We start from the raw sequence: 16,970 nt of genomic DNA, 5'->3' as shown, positions 1-16,970 counted from the left end.
ATAAATGTTTGCTGATTGATTGAATGCTTATATTTTTATCCCTATAATTAGCACAATACTGGACACATATTAAATGCTGAATACATGCTTTTTCCTTAATTAATTCACCCACGCATTCAGGGTCCCAAATAATACTATCTGCATAGGTATAGAGGAATTTCCTCATCAGGATAATTCCCAACACTCATGAAATCATGTATCTGGACCTTCCCCACCCCCACAAAGATACCCTACACCAATGGAGTCAAACTTATATAGAGATAGGGACACCAAACCATCCATGAGGATCCCTGTGGGCTGCAAATTAACTTAGAAAACTCCCTATTAACATTATCTATGTCTTTTTGTATTTTGTTTATTTTGTTAAATATTTCCCAGTTATATTTTAATGTTTGGGGACACTGAGAGACCCCAAATCTGCCACTTCTAGTCCAGACCACTGCAATAGACTCCTCAATGGTCTCCCCTGCCTTTTCTCTCTGTGTTCAATACATTTGCCACACATCTGCATCAAGGTTAAAATGTTTGGAGAATGAGAAGAAAACACTCGGACTTCTGAGAAGGTAGGAGACCTGGCTTTTAATCCCAACCCCATTTCTTGGTCTCTCTGACTTTGATCACTGAACCTCAGTTTTTCCTCATCCATACAATAAATGAGTAGGATTAAATAATTTTCTTTTTTTATTATAGCTTTTTATTTACAAGACATATGCATGGGTAATTTTTCAGCATTGACAATTGCAAAACCTTCTGTTCCAACTTTTCCCCTCCTTACCCCTACTCTTTCCCCCAGATGGCAGGTAGACCAATATATGTTAAATATGTTAAAATATAAGTTAAATACAATATATGTATACATGTCCAAACTTTGCTGAACAAGAAGAATCAGACTTTGAAATAGTGCACCAGCTAGGGCAGCTAGGTGGCGCAGTGGATAGAGCATCAGCCTTGAAATCAGGAGGACCCGAGTTCAAATTTGAAATTAGACATTTAACACTTCCTAGCTGTGTGACCCTGGGCAAGTCACTTAACCCCAGCCTCAGGAAAAAAAAATAGTGTGCCATTAACCTGTGAAGGAAATAAAAAATGCAGGCAGACAAAAATAGAAAGATTGGGAATTCTATGTCGTGGTTCACAGTCATCTCCCAGAGTAGGATTAGATAATTTTTAAAGGCCTTTCCAACTCAAAATCCGAAGAGCCTGTCATTTGTAGCTTTCTCTCTAATTACTAATGAATGGAGACTTCTTTCAATTATTTGAAAATATTAAGAACTGTCAATTAACTAGAGCTAATTTACAAGGGTAGAGAAGGAAATGGCAAACCCTTCCAGTATCTTTGCCAAGAAAACCCTAAATGGCAGCATGAAGTCAGACATGACTGGAATGACTAGACAACTCTTTCCAGCTAAATCTGACTTTCATTAAATTATCTAGATATTTTTTCCACTCAAGTTCTCTGGTGCCTCACCATGAATGGAGTAGGTTGGAAAACTCTAAATTATATTTTTTTCCTCAACTTTAATAGTATTTTATTCGTCCAAATACATACAAAGATAGTTTTCAACATTCACCTTTGCAGAACCCTTTGTTCCAAATTTTTCTCCTTCCCTTCCTTCCTCCCCAAGAAAGCAAGTAATCCCATATAGATTAGACATAGGCAATTCTTCTAAACATATTTCCATATTCCTCATGTTGTGAAAGAAAAATCATATCAAAAGGGGAAAAACATAAGGAAAAAAAAACCCAAGCAAATAACAACAAAAAAAGTGAAACGACTCTGCTTTGGTCCACATTCAGTCTCCATCGTTCTCTCTGGATGTAGATGGCTCTTTCCATCACAAGTCTATTGAAATTACCTTGAATCGTCTCATTGTTGAAAAGAGTCCAATCCCTAACATATACTTTAACATATTTAACATGTATTGGACGACCTGTCACCTAGGGGAGAGGGTGGGGGGAAGGAGGGGAAAGTTTTTGCAAGGGTCAATGTTGAAAAATTACTCATGCATATGTTTTGTAAATAAAAAGCTTTAATAAAAATAAATAAATAAACAAGAAGGAGAGAGAAAAAAGAAAAGAGCCAAATCCATCACAGTTGATCATCATATAATTTTGTTGCTACTATGTACAATGTTCTCTTGGGAACCCTAAATTATCAAAAGTTAGGTTGAAGATCCTAAACTCCAAAAGCTTTCTTCCTGGAAGGGCTTCAGGTAAGGACCCAATGCTGGACCCTGTGTCCTAGGACCAGCCTAGCTAAGTTCAAAGAGACCCATTGCTAGAAGGGCTGAGGTGTTGGATTTTTCCACACCAGAATTATCTCCCAAGCCATAGAGTGGCAGTGACCTATATTGCTAGATAGATTCCTACCCACGTGGAAGGAATTAGATATTTCTGAAGTGTCAAAATACTGAGATATTCATCCATCCAATTAGCAAATGAAGCTTTACAGCAATAAAATTGGTTTCCTTTGAAAATCCCATATATCCTGTTTTATACACTTAAAAACATAATTCAAAGCAGAGATTCATAGGCTTCCTGGCAAAGGGATCTAGGACACAATGAAAAGTGAAGAATTCCTACTTTAAAGGAACATCCTGATAATTTTCTTTATACTATTTATTGGAATGCTCAATAACATCCTCTCTCTCTCTCAGAAATGACAATTCTTACATTAATATTGATCTAAAGGATTGGCTGGCTAGCAATCAGGCTTCTAACTGTATTATAAATATACCCAGAAGCATCAGTTCTGACACCTAAATCTTAGGGTGGGATGAGGAGGAGATGGCACTGTTAAAAGAATACAAGAAAGGTACCCAGGGCACAGGATAGACCCCAATGGTGGTGAATTTTTTGGAGGATATGCTCCTGGGCAAGCTGCTTAGGATGAAAGGGTATGAAGTGGTGATTTGTGTTGTTAAGGAAGCAATTCCCAAAGTAATGAGATACATTGGGAAGTTGGGGTTCTGATCTCTAAAGACTCTGAATTATGAAATCAACCAGTTCATATATATTAAATATATATATATATATATATATATATATATATATATATATATATATATATACATAAAATATCTATGTAAAATACATATACATTTATGTATATAAATATATATATTTCCACAGATATATATTTGACCCAACATCAACCTTTAATAGCCACTGTTAGTTTCCCATAAAGTGAGAGCTTACCTTAAAATCACACTCACACACACACACACACACACACGACACACACACACACACACCCCAGATGTTGGGTTTTGGGACTCACCTTTCCGAAGCTGGCAGCATTAACAGGTTGTGTGTCATTTTTCTCACAGAAATCCAAATAATGCATGTAGAGTGCACTCCTTGGAATGCAGACGCCTTCTGCAATCTCATAATTCTCTTCCAACCTGGAGAGACAATGTCAAATCAGCCCAGTAAGTATCAACAGATTGATTACTATTTATTGTCAATCCATCAGTCTAAAACAGAGGGAAGCTCTGGCTCTGAAGTCAAGCAAACTAGGTTTAAATTCGACCTTGGATCCTTGCTACCTTTGTGGCTTTGGGCAGGTCATTTTCCCTACTTGGCAAAGTGAGAGGGTTAAACTAGATCTCTTCAAAGATCCCTTCCAGCTCTAAATGATCTATGGAAAAAGAAACAAGGATTGGACAGGATAAGGAAGCATGGAGGGAAATAATCCATTGAAATATCACAGAAATGAACAACAGGGATCTCAAAGGTCTCCTTTTCCTACCTACTCTTTTTCCTCTTGAATCCTGCAGGCTGTTGAGCTGGTAGTAACAGATGGGAAAGTGTGATAACCCTGGAAGAGGTATGTAGTGTACATTGGTGTGGTGAGTAAATTAGCTACTGTGCTCTAGCAGGCAATGATGAGCCCCTGCATTAGCATGGTAGGAATGGAAAAAGAAGAGCTGGGAATCTGAAAGGTATTATGAGGCAATGATAAGGGATAAATAAAAAAGAGGTAAAGATGAAGTAAAATTAAAGCTGGTTCTGATGTTTCAAATATTCATTTTGGACAATTGGGTAAAGGTTTTTTAAAAGTATCATTCTGACAAAGTCACTCTGCCACCTCTCTTGATTATTCAAGGACCTTATGTGACTTAGGAGATAAAAGTTCAACTTCTCAAACTTTTTGCACCATCGGGCTCCAGCCTGCCTTTCTAAACTTGTTGGATATAGACTAGATAACACTAGCCTACTTGCTGAACCTTTTCACCTAACAGGCTACACATGCCTCATCTCTTTGCACAAACTGCCTACTTAACCTAGAATGCATTTCCTCTTCATCTCACAAAATATTCCATTTTCATTCAAGACTCAATCCTTGTGTTTTGTCACTTGAGGAGACTTTTTCTTCCCCAGGGTTGTTGGTTCTCACTTCCTTTCCTCAAACAAACATGTGTGTGCTTGTCTCTTTACATCTTATATTTTCCTTAACAGAATATAAAATGGGTGAAGAACTGCCTTGTTTTAGTTTTGTCTTTATATTCTCAGTATTTAGAACAATGCCTGGCAAATAATTGATGCTTATTGAATGTATAAATGAATGAATTTACAATCTGATTAAAGTGTAAGCTCCTTGGAGGCAAGGACTATTTGAGTCTTGTCTTTGTATCCTCAGCACACAGTACAATACTCAAGACATAGTAAGTGTCTATAAATGTTTGGTGAATTAAAAAATGAACTGAGGATTATTTGATTGAGCGAGCACTTGCAGAACCTTTACAATAGCATTCTAATAATTTTATCTTGGTATCAGGATAGGAACTTAATTGATGCCTGAATTGGAATTAAATTTCAATTGACTTTTCAATCCAACTGTAATACTTGGTTTCATGCTCGCCTGTCTATTATACTTGTCTATTATATTATTACAATTTGGGGATTGAACTTTCTTAGGGATCAGATGTACTAGTATGATTTTATCCTTCCTTTACTTATTCATTCCGATCATTTCCTACAGTGTATTTGGGACAGAAAATCCATATGCATACATTATTTAAAATATTCATATAAATACATATATATATATATACATATATATACGTATATGTATATGTGTGTATATATATATATATATATATATATATATATATATATATATATATATATATATATATATATAACTAGTGAAAGTTAGCTAACATTTATTGAGCATCTGCTATGTCAAAGCATGGTGCTGGGCACTATGGAAGAAACACAGTCTTTGTATTTTCACAAGGAGTTTACAATCCTATAACTATAGCTCTTTGGGGATTACTAAGCCCTTTCCCCAAAATGAACCTACAAAGAATGCAATACCATTATTTTTATATTTACTTCCAATAAGAGGTAATAAAGCTATGAGAGGTAAAAGGACTTATCCAGAATCATATAACTAGTAGGTTTTTGGAGCCAGGCTCTGTGAACCTGTTCTTTCCATGATATAGTTTCTCTAATCTTAAAAATGAGCTAAAATTCAATTCAACAAGTAGTTAAGTACCTAGCAAGGGGTACATAGATTTTAGAGATGTCAGAGGTCATTTAGAACTTCCTCACTTATAGAAGAGAAAGCTGAATCCCTCAAATTCAATCCATTCAATGAGTTACTCAGAAAAGAATAAGTGGTCTGTCTGCTGGGGATGTGCAAATGAAATAGTCCTGGCCCTAAGAAGTTTACAATCTTATATTTAGTATCTAGGCATAGATACTAAATAGATAAAAGAAAATGAAGTAGATTTTTCCAATACAAGTAAAATACATGAACATTTTCCCTGCCAAGGTCAGGATGAGCGAGAAAAACACTAGAAACTAGAAACTAGAAAAGAAGAGATCAATTACTATATAAAGTTTAAGCACATACCATGTGTCCCAAAGGTACCGTGCTATATTAATGTTAAGAACATGAAGCAAAAAATAAAGTCTAACATCTCCCTGTGATCTATTTAAAACACAGAAAGAAACCGCTGATCCCATGAAATATTATTCTGTGAAGCCCTTCTCAAAGAAATTGAAATGACTCCATCTATTTGTTGACCCTGATCCTGACATCTGGTTGTGAAATAAGCCACCAGGACTCACAAGGAAAGGTTAAATGAAATGATTTTCAATATCCCGGCCAAGAGTGGCAAACCATTGTTATCAGATGTGGGCAATTGGTTTACAGACTCCGAGCTAATTAATCAGTTACCTGTAAAAGCCCGATTCCTCCCCAATAAGTATATTTCTATGTGTGTTTTGTCCCTCCGACAGACTCGGCTTCCATTGGAGTCATTTGGGTGGTGTATGGCCATTTTAATAAGCTCTATGGACAGATGAATGCAGTCGCTTTGTAAGGGAAACATCTCTCTTTTGTGAGTTTCCACAGGAATATTATCACGCATCTTTCCCCCAAATTCATAGACCTTCAACAAAACCTCTTTTCAAAGACCAGAGTCCGCTTGTGTCCCCTTGTCACTAATTGGGACGTCAGTTCCCTTGGCAGAATGAAAAGCTGTTAATTATTTCTCTTCATATCTGACGAAATTTCCCCCTTTTCTACTCTCTTTCAGAGGGCATCATTAGCCTGACATAGCGAACAAAGCCACATTAGGACCTCAACTTCTTAATGATCAAAAAAGAAAAATCCCCCCACTCGGTCCATTTTCTTATCTTCTATTTAACAACTTTATCATATTTGAATTTAGCCTCATCCTATTATGGAGAGATAATGAGGCTGCTGGTTTGCTGGCTGACGGAGCCCATTCTCCATAGGATGCATTTTGAAAACCTCAGTGAAGGTACCGACAATAACAGCCTCAAGTTTTCTGTACCGATATTTGCAATAAAAAGTCACAATATTGAGACTATGTTTTCCCCATTTTTATCTTAAACCTGTGCTTTCTTGAATATACTTAAGTATGGATAAAATATTTGGGGGTGCAGTTAGATGGGCAGTGGATAGAGTACCGGCCCTGGGAGATCTGAGTTCAAATCCAGCCTCAGACGCTTAATATTTCCTAGCTGTGTGACCCTGGGCAAGTCACTTTACTCCAATTGCAATCGCAAAGCCAAACCAAAAAGACAATGACAAGAAAATGTTCATTCTGGGAGAAGATCTGGGTCCAAATTCTGGTTCAAACCAACATCTTGGATTTGAACTCAGGTCCTCCTGACTTCAGGGCTGCACCACCTAGCTGCCCCACCAGTAGAAGAGATATATGTACACTAGTTACTTCAAGGATCGGCTGCAAGATGAGCTTCTTTTAAACTTAAGAGAGGATGGAAGAATATGATGGAACCCTAGCCTTAAAGTTAAGAAGATTGGAGTTGAAGTTTTGATTTTGACATATGTTGCCTGTTTGTTCTGGGCAAGGAACTTAAGCCCTTAAATCCTCAGTTTCCTGATCTGCAAAATAGAAATAATAATCTTGTAGTATGAAGTAAACCTGGTATTATAGATAGAAAACTGTTCTCAAAGCCCCAAAGACCTGAATTCAAGTCTCATTTCTAACACATTTCTGTCTGTGTGATCCTGAGCAAGTCACATACCTTTCAGTGTTTGAGGCAACTCTTCAAAATTCTAAGACAAGGGGGCAGCAAGGTGGTGCAGTGGATGTAGCACCAACCCTGAAGTCGGGAGAACTTGAGTTCAAATCTGGTCTCAGACACTTAACATTTTCCTCCTAGCTGTGTGACCTTGGGCAAATCATTAACCCCAATTTCCTCAGCCAAAAAAATAAATTTAAAAAAAATTCTAAGACAAGGAGAGGATTCCTATACTTGGAAAGAGCTTTTTCCCCAGAATTTCCCTCATGCCAGTGAAACCACCTCCCTCCCAAAAAATGGCTACACTGTGAGATCTTATACCAGTTTTTTAAAATTTCTCTTTTTCATATCTTTACAGATTTGTCTGGGTCAGACATTTTTATCAAAAGAAAAGTGAACAGGATTTCACAAAATATGTCTGAATCTGAATAACTATTTAGAAAAATCTAAAACTAATGGAAAATTTCCGAAAAACTGGTTTTGGAGATAGCTGAATCAGTTCAGCTAGATCAATCAATCAACCAACAAGCACTTATTAAGTACCTGGTATATTCCAGGCTCTGTGCTAGGGTAAGAAATGAATGAATATATTTCCTTGAATCTTAACAGAGCTCTTCACATATCTCTACAATTAGAAAATAACTTCTATGAGGGCAAGTATTATATCAAATACATCTCCTTAGTGCTGGATAGTACTGCACAGTTAAGAATTCAGTGCCTTCTTGGCTCTCTTCAACGATGAGATGATTCAAGGCAATTCCAATAGACTTTTGATGGAGTCATCCAAATTCAGTGAGAGAACTATGGGAACTGAATGTGAATCACAACATAGTATTTTCACCTTTTGTTGTTGGTGGTTTGCTTGCTTTTTTGCTTGCTTTTTTCCCCTTTCATTTTTTTTCCCCTTTTGATCTGATTTTTCTTGCATAGCAGGGTAAATGTAGAAATAGGTTTGAAGAATTGCACATGTTTAACCTATAATGGATCACTCACTGTTTAGGAGAGAGGGGAAGGAAAAGAGAAAAATTTGGAACACAAGGTTTTGCAAGAATGAATATTGGAAAAAATATCTGCATTGCACGTCTTTTGAAAAATAAAAAGCTATTATTTTTTTTAAAAAAAGAATTCACTACATTGAGTACAATCTTCAACATTCATGCATTTAATTTTTTATTATAGCTTTTTATTTAAAAAACATATGCATGGATAGTTTTTCAACATTGACCCTTGCAAAAACTTCTGTTCTAATTTTTCCCCTCCTTCCCTCCACCATCTCCCCTAGATGGCAAGTAGTCCAATACATGATAAACATGTTAAAGTATATGTTAAATACAATATATGTATATATGTTACAGTCATCTTGTCATGCATTAACTTTTATGACTTCAAGCACCCATGGGATTTTATTAGTAAGCTTATTTTTGCTTTCATGTCGACAGTCATGCATATTGACATTATACATAATGGAAGAAAAATGAGAGGAGGATATGGGCAAGTTTGTGGAGAAACTGGTATCCTACCAATTGCTTTACTAGTTTTGTTCAACCTATCATTGAAGAGTATAGAACTTCCCAGTGCATTCATCGCAAATAATGTCCTTACACTGCCATTTGACACAGAGGAAAGTAAGATTAAGGTTAAAAAATGTTTTAGCTGAAGAATTTTATTTGCTGAATAGTATTTATGGTATGATAGATTTTGTGTGATCTGAAAAGTGAATATTGTCTGAAAAAATTTTTTTCACTGACAAAAGATCACAGAATGCTAAAAAAATTATTAACAAGAAAAGTGTTTTGCATGTTAACCAATTTTATTTTGCTTGCTGTATTTTATGGATTATTTTGTGGTTAATAATTTTATGGTTATGGCTAGGAAAAGTGTATATTATCAAAATTAATATTTTGTTATAGACAATTATATGCAGAAAAGTGTATTTTCTGTACTCTCTAGTGAAATAATACAGGATTATGCAAGGTAAGCTAAAGAATACAGAAATATAAGACATGGTCCTGGCCCTCAAGTATCTTACAATTGAATGTGAAGACCAGGACAGGCAAGAACACACGTATAAATAATTAGAGAAGAGTGAAAGCCAGAATACAGAATTTCAGAAAGGCCCTATGCAAAAGTACCCTCCATAGCATCCCTGACAAGGGGTCCTTGAGTTACCACTTACAGACTCACTTCAACTGATGGAGAGCCCATTAACCTCCCAAGGCAGTTGATTCTCTCATTGTTAGAAAGTTGTTTTCCCCTTTACACTGAACTGAAATCTGAGCTCTGGTACTCCCCCCCACTACTTCTGTGGCTTAGAGAAAAGAGTGCCAGAGTTGGAGCCAGAAGATATGGGTTCAAATTCTGAATTTTCCACTTTTTATAGGTGGGACTTTGGAGAAATCATCTTCCCTGTCAGCCTCAGTTTTCTCCTCTGTAAAATGAAGAAGGACTAGATAATCTGAGGATTGTTTCTGAAATACACACCAATCAAAATCCCAATGAAGCTTTGGTCTTTCATAATAATAAAAAAATTATCATGATCACAAAATCATGATCCTGCACTAAAGAAAATGTTTCCAAATTTTGAACTTGTCATCTCCCCAGGGCCAAAAACGAGCCTTTCTTTTGGGCTGTTTTTTCTAATTCTGCTTTCTGGTTCTCTAAGATAATTGAACACTTGCTGTAAGGGAGAAGTGACTGAATCTATTTGGTACATTACCAGGTGTAGAGGATGCTACTGAAGAAAAGAAGCAAGCATTTATTAAGTATCTACTATGTGCCAGATACTGAGCTAAACACTTAAAAATACTATCTCATTTGATACTGAAGATAGGATAATTATGTACTGGAGATAGGGGCACCCCCACAGTGTCCAGTTATCCCTCAGTCAGTTAATCTACAAGAACTAATTAAGAACCTGTTATGCATCTTCCCTTGTACTATGGATGTCCAATATCAGTGTTGACTCTGTGGAATAACTTAGGCTTGGAGTGTATGACAGGAAGCTTAGAATATAAGCTATTAGCCCTGGGATTCAGTGCAGAAAATCAGAGTGGATTCAAGAGACTTGGATTGAAGAGGCAAAATCATGTCATGGTAGATAGCAGGAAGATCCTGAGTTCAAATCCCTTTGCCAGACCTATGGCAAATCACTCATCAGCTTTCTGACCAAATAATATGTATAAAGCACTCTGCAAATCTTAAGTATTTCAGAAATGTTAGCTATTATCTCTGTGAGAATCTCTCTCTTTCTCTCTTTCCTTCCTCCCTCCCTTCCTTCCTTCTTTCCTTCCTTCCTTCCTTCCTTCCTTCCTTCCTTCCTTCTTTCCTCCCTCCCTTCCTCCCTTTCTCTCTCTTTCTCTCTCTCTCTTTCTCTCCTCCCTCCCTCCCTCTCTCTCTCTCCTTTCCTTCCTTCCTTCCTTCCTTCCTTCCTTCCTTCCTTCCTTCCTTCCTTCCTTCCTTCCTTCCTTCCTTCCTTCCTTCCTTCCTTCCTTCCTTCCTTCCTTCCTTCCTTCCTTCCTTCCTTCCTTCCTTCCTTCCTTCCTTCCTTCCTTCCTTTCTTCCCTCCCTCTCTGTCTCTGTCTCTGTAGGTTATTAGGAATTTAGAATCCCCTAAGTGTATGAGGATCAGTGTATGGTAGATTTGAAGTTCACAATCCCAATGAGGGCCCTAGAATTTCTACTGATTAAGTACAAAAGTACTGATTAAGAGACAAGTTGGTCTATGTTCTGAATCTACAATGATATCAGTACTGGGGAGCCATGATGCAATGCAATGTAATTTAATATGATATCATGTACCATAACATAATACAGTGTAATATAATGTGTTATAACAATACAATGAAATGTAATATAATATAATGCAATGTAATATAGTATAATATATATGCATACATAATATACTGACTCAATTATTAAAATGGTATAAAATTTGGTATAATGGACATTAGGCTGGACTTTGAGTCAGGAAGAAGGGTGATCAAGTCTCCCTTTGGAAACTTACTAGATGTGTGATCCAGGGCAAGTGATTCAACCTCTCTGTGACTGGCATACCATAGTTGATTAATAAATATTTATAATCAATGATTGATGAGTGGGTTGGATTTGATGCTTTAAAGTTCCCTGCCAACTATGACAGACATTATATGAATTAACACTGAAATCTGAACTAATATAAAATGAAATTGGGAAAATCTGAACTAATATAAAATGAAATTGGGAAAATCTGAACTAATATAAAATGAAATTGGGAAAATCTGAACTAATATAAAATGAAATTGGGAAATATTTAATAATATAAATAAAATACAATCAAACATGACAAATATTACATTTTCAAATGAAGTCATTATGCAACTGGAAGGGACATTTTTACGCGGGCTAGTGGGCACTGCTTCTATTCTTGTTTGATACCAATCTATGAACCTTCATCACACCATCTTTTTTTTTTTTCCCTGAGGCTGGGGTTAAGTGACTTGCCCAGGGTCACACAGCTAGGAAGTGTTAAGTGTCTGAGACCAGATTTGAACTCGGGTCCTCCTGAATTCAGGGCTGGTGCTCTATCCACTGCACCACCTAGCTGCCCCCATCACATCATCTTAATATCCTTTATCTGAAAAAAATGAAGGAATGGGACCCAGAGCTCTAGTATCCTTTCAGTGCTATATCTGTGAATAATCCAAGAGGAGCACTGGTTTGTAACCATAATTTATTCAGTCAATATTCCCTAATTTCACAAACCTATATGAAGTACCTACTGTCTGCAAAAACAAGGTGCTAATCCCTGGAATGAGATGGGAATGTAAATAAGCTATGATCAGTTCCTTCAAAGAATTCAAAGTATAGTTGTGTTTATGTGTTATAATCTCAGAACTTAGTAAGGGTCACAGAAAAGGACAGAGTGCTAGGGAAAAAAAAAAGGGAAATAGGAATTATTTTCAGCTACGGACATTAGAGAAGGCTCTGCAGAGGAGCTGCCTTTAGTGCCGGATCTTAAAGGCATTGAGGGATCCTTCCAGGAGGAATGGAGAGAAGCAAAGAGGACTTTCCAAAAATGAAGAGAAAAATGGGAGCTCTCAAATGGAAATATTAAGGTAGTCCAGTATATCTAATGGCTGAGGGGTTGTAGAATGTAATATAAATGCAAGGATAGTTGAGACCAAATAATAGAAGTCTTCAAGGCCAGGCAAAAGCCTTAGTTTGGGTAGATATTTGGGGGGCAGGGGAATGACAAGGTTAGGACTGCGTTCTAGGAAGATTAATCCGTCAGTGGTCCCCAGGATGAATTTTGGAAGAATACATCAGTTGTTTTCATCATCCTTAATGACTTGAGTATGACTTAAACAATAAGTAGCTTAATATGCTCCCTTCTTAACACTCAGTCCGTCATCAGTTTAATTGGCGTTTTGTGCAGATCTGACCTTTCCCTTTCGTTAATGGGAACTACACTAGACTTGTCGCATCTGAAGGTTAATGAGGTCTGGGCTGTGGGCAATGCTTTAGTACAGGAACTAAGAAAAGGGGGTAAGCCAAGGCACAGTTCTGGTGCCATCCTCTGGGCCTCTCCATTATGCCCAGGGATCTTCCCATCCTGCACGATCACTTTGGCCCAGGAACTCTCACCTCCTCAATGCTTTTTGCCTCTATGGTCCCCCTTTCCTTCTGATTGGAGGGCAGAGATCTCTCCTCATAGGATCTCCACTGGAGGAGTGTGCCATCTCTTCATTTTCCCATCCAGCTGTACTCCTTGTATTTTCCCATCCTGCCTTTCCCTTCCAATCCTGGTATCTTCTGTGCTCTTGAGCCCAGTTTTGTTTATTGTCTTCAAAGTAGATTCTAAGTTCCTTGAGGGCAGGGGCTATCTTTGCTTTTCTTTGTATCCCATTTCTTAGCACATAGCCAGGCCCATACTAGGTACTTAATACATGTTCATTGACTAACTATATGATATATGTAGTCCAATAGACTATTCTTTTTGTTTCTCTCCTCTTTCTGTCCCTCTTCTTTCTAGTTTTGTCCCTCTTTCCCATCTTTCTCTCTTTTCTTTTTTCTTTTTCCCCTCTTCTCTTCTTTTTCTATTTTTTATCTAATTTATTATTATCATCTGATTCTCCTCTTCTATTTTCTCTTGTTCTTTTATTTTATACCACTAATGATTTCTGGGCATTGGTTTGGCCACCTGCTGACACAAAAGTCTGTAAGTTTGGACCGCCATGGCTTTATACCTTCACATTATGGGTTGTGCAAAATGATAGCAAGATTAAGCAGATTATTTAACTGGTTAAATGCCAAAATCAAAGAGAAATCAATAACATATCTATAAAAATTGGAGAAAGGTCTCCAATGAAGTGCCCCCAAAACCTGTCTAGTTTTGTTTTATTCAACTTTTTTTTTTTAATCAACGATTGGGCTAAGACAAAGATGTCATGTGTCGAATGTATTATTTATACATGATCTGAACTATTGGTTTCAGTTGTCCCACCATATTTGAGGAAGGATACTGGAAAAACTAGAGGGAGTCCTTAGGAGGGCAGCCACGCTGGTAAAAAGGTGGGGTACCACAGCCAAATGAGGCTAAATTGAAGGAAAGTTAGAGAAGAGTATACATAGAAAGAACACGATAACTTTACTTAGACATATGAAAAGCTGCCATGAGAAAGAGGAAGGAGGCATGTTGTGTTTGGTCCTGGAAGTCAGAATTAGGAGAAAAAGAGTGAAAATGGCAGAGAAAGATTTTGGCTAAACATAAAAATTTCCCTAACAGAGATGTAGCAACGTGGAAGGGGATGTTTTAGAAGGTTCTCCATCATTAAAAGTCTTTAAGCAAAGGTTGAATGATCACCCAACAAAAATAGAAGGGATTTCTACTCTATGAGGTCCTTTCAGTTCCAAGAGTCTTTGGAAGGTTATATTTTGTCACTTTTGAATAAAGTGTTGAATTATAAATGGGAATAAATTGACACTTGCTGATTTTATTAAGTAGAGAGGGTGCGGGAACATTGTTTTTTGATAAAATCTGTGTTTCATAGAAAAGATGCCAAGTTGAGTTTTCTTCCTGCCTAGTTATGGCTCCATCAATAGTACAAAAAGGAACCTAAATTGGGCTCATGAATTACTGATTTTGGAACTTAAAAAACTCGGACAAATTACCCTAAGGATTAATTTAAAAAAAATAAACTCTAACAGAGAACAATGTATGGCTATTTAGACCATTTAATCTTCCCTTCCCTCCTTTTTGAGAAGGCCATCCTACACTTTGTAAACAGCTGAAAAGGAAAATGCCTTCGATTTGACAGGGCACAATGAATCTAACACAACACGGAAATGCCAGGAGATGTGTGCGGGGGATGGCGAGAGCGGGGGGAGGAAGGCCTTCCTTCATGGGCTGGCACAGAAGAGGCCTGAATGATCTGACGTTTCCATTTCTAAATTTTCTCCTTGAATAGAGGCCATTGTGTGAGTAGGATTCCAGCAGCACTGAGAGTCCCCAAGAGTGTTGGGATTTACTAACCCTTGTGCCGGAGGAAGCTGGAAAATATTGGGCAGAAGGCATTTTTACATTATTTGCCTGTTTTCTTCAGGGAAAATCACACGATCCAATTATTACAGGCTTTCTGGCTGACATATTATTTGTTCTTTAAGTAGGAGGAGTCTTGGGGAAAGAATGATGGAAATGGGGGGAAAAGAAAGGACAGGTAGACAGAAGAAACAGAGTTGGCACCCCAAGAGACAGATAAGGGATGGACCAACATGGAGTCGGTGGTACTTGTCCTATATTGTTCCAAAAGGTGACCAATCGTTCAATCAGCAAACATTTCTTAAGGTCCTACTGTATATCAGGTATCGGGTATATAAAGATACAAACAAAACAGTCTCTGCCCTCAAGGAGCTCCCATTCCAACAGGGAAAATAAGACATAGGAATCATCTAGACAGTCAAATAAACATGTCACACAACAGTATTTGATAATATTCAGCCACCCCTCCCTTGAGGTACTAGGCTTGGAACTAGGGGGATCCGAGTTCAAATTTCAGCCCTAATACTTAGTAGCTGGACATCCCTGAGCATGTTGGGTCAGTTCTCCCATGAATACTCCATTATCTTCCAGGACAAGAGCAAAGTGCTTTGCAGACTCCTTAGGGCTAGAGAAAGGTGCGTTCTCATTATTATGTCATATTCCTTGTCTTATATTTTGCGTTTCTTTAGTTCTCTCACAAGGAACTCTTGGTAAATGATTAATGACCTTCCAGAACACACTATGTAACCCAGAGAGCTATAGATTCAGACCCTGCCCCCCAAAACCAATGAATAAGCCATAAGCAAAGAATGGCCTGAACAGTTGGCACACAGATATCATGTGGGGGGTGGTGAAGGGAGAGGGATTAGATAGGGAATTCTTAGTGAGGAAAATCCCTCCACAGAAACAGATCAGTATTTATTAAGAAATTCATGGTGAGATGTATTCTGATGGAAGTGGATATCTTCAACATAAAGAAGATCCAACTCACTTCCAGCTGATCAATGATGGACAGAAACAACTACACCCAGAGAAGGAACACTGGGAAGTGAACGTAAATTGGTAGCACTACTGTCTATCTACCCAGGTTACTTACACCTTCAGAATCTAATACTTAACGTGCAACAAGAAAATTGGATTTACACATATATTGTATCTAGGTGATACTGTAACACATGTAAAATGTATGGGATTACCTGTCATCTAGGGGAGGGAGTAGAGGGAGGGAGGGGAAAATTTGGAAAAATGAATACAAGGGATAATGTTATTAAAAATTACTCATACATATATATTGTCAAAAAATTTTCTAATAAAGTGACTTGTTTTCAATAAAAACAAAAAAAGAAATTCATGGTGGTAAAGAGCTTCCCTTGGGCACAAAGGGGGAATTTGACCAGGGTCACCTAGGAGCCTCCTCATTCTTCTCTATCATTAGTGTTTCCATCAAATTACAGAGCTGAAACAGATGATTTCCCTAGAGCCCTTTCTTTAGCATTGGTAAAAGGGAGAGAGTGCTAAATTGAAAGTCAGGAGACCTAAGTTTGAATCCCATCTCTACAAAACACTGTGCAGGTAATTTACTCCTCTTTGGAGGCTCTGTTTCTTCCTCTGGTCAATGAAGAGGCTGGAGTAGATAGCCTCTAAGATCTCTAAGAGGCTGTAAGCTCTAAAGCCTCTGTTCTGGCACAGGTATGTGCTAACAAAAAATGAACATGACCATTCTTTGCATCATTAGGAATCCTAGCTCCTGCCAGATCTTCTCTAGAGAAGCATCTTCTAGTGGTTTGCCCCTATAGGAAGTGTTTTAGCTAAATGTAGAGGATAGGGCAGAACTAAGTCTACTAAAGAAAAAATAACTTGAAACAATGAGGACAGGCTAATCTTGGAGCAACCACTTGTAAACCTAATCCAGTACTACCTAATCCTA

General features: G+C 37.5%; 1 protein-coding gene across 3 annotated transcripts in view; it reads right to left on the bottom strand.

The window, feature by feature from the left end:
• Window positions 1-16,970, bottom strand: part of RFX4 (regulatory factor X4) — a 133,581-nt gene that overhangs the window by 61,240 nt on the left and 55,371 nt on the right. For all 3 annotated transcript variants that reach the window (XM_074271484.1, XM_074271485.1, XM_074271486.1), the window contains one exon: window positions 3,281-3,404. In XM_074271484.1, the coding sequence (XP_074127585.1) occupies window positions 3,281-3,404 (124 nt within the window). The remainder of the gene's footprint in view (window positions 1-3,280; window positions 3,405-16,970) is intronic.

The sequence above is a fragment of the Sminthopsis crassicaudata genome, chromosome 5 (assembly GCF_048593235.1).
Source record: "Sminthopsis crassicaudata isolate SCR6 chromosome 5, ASM4859323v1, whole genome shotgun sequence".
Lineage (NCBI taxonomy): Eukaryota > Metazoa > Chordata > Mammalia > Dasyuromorphia > Dasyuridae > Sminthopsis > Sminthopsis crassicaudata.
This window is presented reverse-complemented; position numbering and strand designations above follow the sequence as displayed.